We start from the raw sequence: 6,000 nt of genomic DNA on the forward strand, positions 1-6,000 counted from the left end.
TTTGTACCTTAGATTTCTTTATGATAAATAGCATCTCTTTCCCTCTCCTTATCCTCTGTGCTCCTATGACACATGATTCTGTAAACAGATCAATATGCTCCACCTTAAAAGTCTTCGAGAAAAGCCACTGAACCTGATTCACATAACTGTGTCATTCTAAAACAATATTCAAGCACCATCAGAATGGCATGGGTAACACCCTTTTCTCTCCGGATCTAGTTGCATTTGCTTTGGAACAACTGCAGCGATCGGAGTTTATTAACCGAGGGATAACTTTTTTTACTCACGTAATCATGAAAGGCTTTTGCTTCACTTGAGTGTTCACAAGTATCTCGCCTTTCAGGAGCTGCACAGTAAAGGTCCCAAAATACACTATAAAAGAAAAAGAAGGACTAGTTATTAATACTTATACAGTACAGATTCCTAGACATATAGTGGTTTATCCAAATGAGCCTGTGGTTAAGGAACAATGGCACTTCTCAATCTTGTTCAATCTTTACTCAAGGAGCAGTGAACACAGCACTTTAGTTCCACTTGAGACTTTTAACTTCAACAACAGAGACACAAGATGCCTATTTACATACACAAGGTTTTAATGTATAGGAAAGAAGATTCCCCACTTCAATAGCATATCAACTCTCTCTCAACTTTTTTTTTTTGTAAGCTTTCCTTCTCCCTTCCCCCAATATTACAAAGTTACAGTCCCTGTGCCAGAGTTAGACTATTCTGCTGTATTTCCCACTGCAGTCAATTCATTGCATAAGTTTGTATATGGATCTATCATTGAATTTTGCTTTCAATCACCCACTTGCTGGAAATAAAGTATCCGTCGATTCAAGTTGTCGTATTACTTTATTAAATGTGAACATGTCCCACTCCACATCTGCAGCTGTCTCCTAAACTGGACTGCAATCTCTTACAGCTGTTTCTGTTTGACGTTAAAGGCAATACAACATTGATTCCCCTTCTGTCTTGAAACAGGCACATATAAACATTGCCAATATAAAGACCCCCCACCCACATAATAAAATTCAGAATGCATCCACTAAATAAAAATGCTAATTTACAAAAAACTTTACATACTCTAATACGAACATAACTGTCACTAAGCAGCTCAATTTACATACTCAGTTATTCATTAAGCTCACATGGATCCTTATTATTTCTCAGCCTAACCTATCTTAAAATTATCAAAGGGGGCAGAGGGAGGAAAGGAAAACCAGGTATGCCATCTGGAGGTCCTTGAAAGAAAGGTGGGTTATAGACATAACTTTGGTCTTCCAGCAAATAAGTCAAAAAATGCCCTGAGCATTCCAGTATTATTGTCCTTCATGTACCAAAGATTCCTTGTGCTAAGACTTTATTTTCTACTCAGCTATTCCCAATAATGAGTGCATTAAACAATGCTCTGCAAGAAAGCCAAATATGAAACAAATTCGGAAACAGTCCCAAGAGCATCAACACGTAGCAACTGACAGCCTAGCCTGTCTTTCCCCCCAAAATGTTCAAGTTACACACCAAAAGGAGATCCTCATGAAATTTTGCTATTCCTGTTCCCCAGCAGGCCACATTTCATCTTTATGTATCATGAAAATTCAGAAAATGGGACCAATTCCATAACTATAGTTAACTATGCAAAAAAGTAGTCTGTGAACTGAGGTTAACATGGCCCTGTTATGATCCATCATTCAAAGCATCATCAGAAAATTGGACTATGGAAGCAACATGCATCCCTCAAATGTTTACCGCTCTTAGAACCGAACTTCAGGTGCCAGCCTCGTAACAAAGTATATATTCTGGCAACAGCACTAACATACAGAAGAATAACTACCATATATTAATCTAATAACTAACTATAATAGACGAAAGGAACTCTTTCTGGAATCAATAGGATTTACATTCAAGAAAGAAAATCTAGATCAGGTTAGAAATATTTATAACGTTCAACATCATGCTACAAGTTGCATAACTGCTTCAGTCACTCTGAACTTGTCTACTGTACTCTCTCTATACTTATATACTCAGAAAGGACAATCTCACTGTCCAATAATTTAGGAACAAGTTTTAAGGAAAATTTGCAACACGTCTCAAATTTTAAAAAATGGAGCTGATAACCTAGTCACCAGATTTCCTTTTCCAATTAAACTTTCTGAAAAGGTATCGTCTACAAAATACTAGTCCCCAATGAAAAGGTAAGCTAAGAACAATGCATTTTCTATCCATAAATATTCCACATGTTCTTGTTAAAACACCACCACTAAATAACCTTTTCACAATAAGAAACCTTCATTTATTTCTATGCATGCCCATATGCGTGTGTATGTGTGTATTTGTACAACATGATTTCAAGTTTGGAGGATACAAGAAATTCCAAAAAAAAGCCTACAATTTTGTTCCCAAAATTATCAATACTTTTATCAAGTAACTGCTATCTAGGCTGAAGAGACAAGCTTACAACCAGAGTTATTTGTTTGGATTAAGACTGAAATGTAAACTCAAAACAAAATCATTTGCTTGGGGTAATCTCCCCCCGCCCCCCAACACTTCCAATTAGTTAAATAAAGAACTTTTAACACAAGAAGTAAAAGAAGCAACACTCACCACCACCATGAATGTAAAAACCCAGGAGGTTCCCCTAGTGTGATGTTTTTTTCCCATCGGATCTGTGAACAGCCAAGGATAAAAAGAGAGTTTGGGTCAGACCTGAAGAAAAAGATGCCATTTCCTTCCACTCTTGCTGCTCCCCCCACCCCTTCCTAAAAGAGCCTCTCAGGCTAACTAGCAATAAATGGCAAAAGGTGATAAAAAATTCAAAATGGAGGCCACTGTGCCTGCTTTCTGAAAACAAAGGCTATCTTGGGGGGAGGAGGGAAAGGGGTCAAAAGTAAACAAAGTCACTCACCTCTGATAAAAAGGTCTGTGCTGATTTCTGTGCTCCTACGTGCAGCAAGTATTCGTAGACATACAAAGCTAACCTGTAAAAAGACAGGATTAAAAAACAAAAAGTAGCTGGGGGGGGGGGGAGGGAAAGTCGCTGGGAAGGAGGTGGAAATAGGCCAGAGAGGAGTTAATGAGAGGGTTTCCCCCCCCACACACACACACACTGAGCCCCCTTTGCTTAAGAGGGAATGATGAACCCCGCGGCAGTGAAGGCGCAGCACTTCCTGACCTGCCTCTTCTAGCGCGCCCCATCCCGCTCAAAGAGAAGTTGAGAGCCGCTCACTGCAGGGCACAAAATACAACTTCGCTTGGGCGCATCCTCTCTCTCCAAAGGCAGCCCGGCATCCCCAAGCGTCCCGCACCCCCCCGTTTACAAGTCGGCGGCCGGAGTGGAGGGGCGGCCTTTTTCTTCACCGGCTCCTGGAAGAATTTGGGGGGATGGCGAGCTCTATAATCCCAGTGGAGTTTCTCACCCCACCCCCCACCCCGCCGCTGCCCACCCCGCGCCTAACTAAAACCCTCCTGCTTTTGCCAAACTTGGAAACTCTAGAAGCAAGGTAGAAAGCGAAGGCGGGCCAAGGAGAAGACAACCAAACGCGCCTTGTCTGGACAAAGCCTTTTCACCCTTCCACTTGCAACAGACGGACAGCCACGCCAGACAAAAGGACGGTGCGAGCTTGCATGCTTTCCTCCATCATGTTTTTTTTTTTTGCACACCGCCGCCCTTTGCTTGGAGACCCGCTGCCTGAATCGCGAAAGGCGTAGATCCCCGCCGAGGAGACTCTTCACCTCCTCTCCCCCCCCCCGCCACCCGATCTCAGCCTCTTCCCTTCCAGATGCCCCAACTCCCCACAAGACAATAAAGGCACGAGAAGAACGCCCGCCTGAAGAAGCCGAGTCTCGTTCCCCGAGGTTCCCTCCGCTGCCTCGGCGCTTACTTTTCCCGAGCCTGCCCATCCGAGGGCACCGCCGAGCCTTTGCCTTTAGCGAACATGGTCCGCAGTAAGAAAGAGGCGAAACTAAAGCTGCCGCTGCTGCTGCCGCCGCCGCTGCTGCTGCTGCTGCTTCTGCCGCCGCTGCCTGAATTGCTCCGATGCTTTCCCGTCTCCCAAACCTCGCGCCTTTCCTCGGCTGGAGCCGGCCCGGGTTCCGCTTGTGGCCGCACCGCTCGCCCTGGGTTGCAGCTGTCAAAGCCCCGGCCGCGACCCCATCGCCCTGCCCCTGTCCTCGGCTCTTTGCTCCTTTCCCAGCTGCTCCTACCGCTGCCGCCACCGCGGCTGCCCCCGGCTCAACCGAACGTGGCTACACTCGGGATAGAACGCGGCGGGCGTCAACGTTCCACAATGGATACATTCCCCGGCCAATCGGCGGTCTGCGGGGGGAAGGGCTGCTCCGCCCTCGAAGAGAAACTTTTAAGGTGGCACCAAGGGAGATGCTGCCAGCCGGCGCTAGGCAAAGCGAGGCATCCTTGGGCTGCTTCCTAAAGGACCCTCCCGGCGGGGAGGGGGGCCCTCGCCGCCGCTCCTCCTCCTCCTCCTCCTCCTGCCTAGGGGCTGAGCTGGGACCTCGCTGCCTTTCTTACCCGGCTCTCTCCTCTACCCAGGTACCCTCCCCTAATCCCGGCCTGTTCTCTTTTTGCACCCTTCCCGATTCACCTTCCTCCCCCCCATCACCGTCCGCTTCCAGCCTGCCTCCCAATCCGTCTTCCTGCCGTTTCTCACCGGCCACTGCACACTCCCCCAGCCCGCATTTGCCCTAACCGCTGCTGCCTCTCGCTCTGCTCTCTCTCTCTCTATCGTTGCTCACCTTTCCCCTTCGCCCGGGCTGCCCTCCCCTCGCCCTTCCCGCTTTCCACTTTCTCTCTCTCTCTGTCCCCCCACCCCCTCCAATCGCCTTCCACATGGTTGTAAGCTCAGCGCGGCCCAGGCGAAGCTGCCATGCTCGAGCCTTCAGTTTCAACCATCGCCGGCTGCTCCTCGGCGGAACCACCGAGCGCTTCCAGGAAAGGGGCATCGAGTGTGTGTGTGTCCCCCTCCCTCCCTCCCTCCCTCCAGATCTTTTTTCGGAAATGCCGGTCCGTTCAGTGGGGCGCATCTGCCAGGAAACGCATCTTTGGAGAGAGGTGCAGCCGAAATGTTTCTAGAGACAACGTTGAAATGTTTTGGAAAGGGGGCCCTATCGCCATTTATTTAATTGCTTGCAGCCTGGTCGGAAGAGAATCCTGCGGAACTCAACGGGACTTCATTCTGAATTTTTTTAAAAAGTAAAATATGAATGGGAATGGGCTGTTTTCTTTCTCTGTTCCTTCCCCAACCCAGATCGTTTGGCCTTCCCAAGCTGGGTTTTTTTAAATTATTATTATTATTATTATTATTATTATTATTATTATTATTATTATTATTATTATTATTATTATTATTATTATTATTATTATTATTATTATTATTATTATTATTATTATTATTATTATTATTATTATTATTATTATTATTATTATTATTATTATTATTATTATTATTATTTATTAATCATCTTTCTTTTTATTTATTTATTTATTTTGCTTCTAACGACCGGAGCAGGGGGAGCGCAACCTCGTCTTCCTGAAATCGTTAAGCGAAAACCTTACCACGTCAAACCCATAAACTTAAGCCAAAATGCCTCCAAACGGAACCGGCCCCATCAATTCCCCCCCTTTTTTTTATTGCTTGCTTTACTGTTTTTGCCGGGGAGAAAGGGTGGTGGTGGTGGAAATCGATAAAAGGATGGATCCTTGGCATTTCTTCAAATAATAATACATTTTGGAGGTCTTTAAATATGCGACTTAATAAATCACACAGCCTCCGAGATGAATGTGCCAAGGGCTATGCCTGCACCCAGGAAGGGCGCCTTGGCTCCTTGTCACAATAACTCACCGTTTCCCCCCTCCCTCTTTATGAAGTACAGGCGCCTTGTTTGCGGCTCTTTTTTTTTTCTTTTTCCCTCCCCCCTCCCCGAAGCCTAAAGTTAGACCCTTTTTAAAAACTGGGAGAATTTTCTCTCTCGCCTCTCACTCTGGCCCCA

General features: G+C 45.8%; 1 protein-coding gene across 5 annotated transcripts in view; it reads right to left on the reverse strand.

Moving 5' to 3' along the window:
• The window catches only part of SSBP3 (single stranded DNA binding protein 3), a 195,645-nt gene extending 190,940 nt beyond the window's left edge, over window positions 1-4,705 (reverse strand). For 4 of the 5 annotated variants that reach the window (XM_026665908.2, XM_026665907.2, XM_026665905.2 and 1 more), the window contains exons 1-4: window positions 3,879-4,230; window positions 2,903-2,975; window positions 2,602-2,663; window positions 288-372 (exon numbers count right to left, since the gene is read on the reverse strand). In XM_026665908.2, coding sequence (XP_026521693.1) covers window positions 288-372; window positions 2,602-2,663; window positions 2,903-2,975; window positions 3,879-3,934 — 276 coding nt within the window. In that variant the 5' untranslated portion in view covers window positions 3,935-4,230. Of the gene's footprint in view, window positions 1-287; window positions 373-2,601; window positions 2,664-2,902; window positions 2,976-3,878; window positions 4,231-4,661 lie in introns of those variants that run through there. The other variant, XM_087960312.1, reaches the window with a different exon arrangement.
• Window positions 4,706-6,000: the final 1,295 nt, after the last annotated feature.

The sequence above is a fragment of the Notechis scutatus genome, chromosome 3, assembly GCF_049901735.1.
Source record: "Notechis scutatus isolate UNSWTSFEM ecotype Mainland chromosome 3, rNotScu1.2, whole genome shotgun sequence".
In the NCBI taxonomy this organism is placed as follows: Eukaryota; Metazoa; Chordata; class Lepidosauria; order Squamata; family Elapidae; genus Notechis; species Notechis scutatus.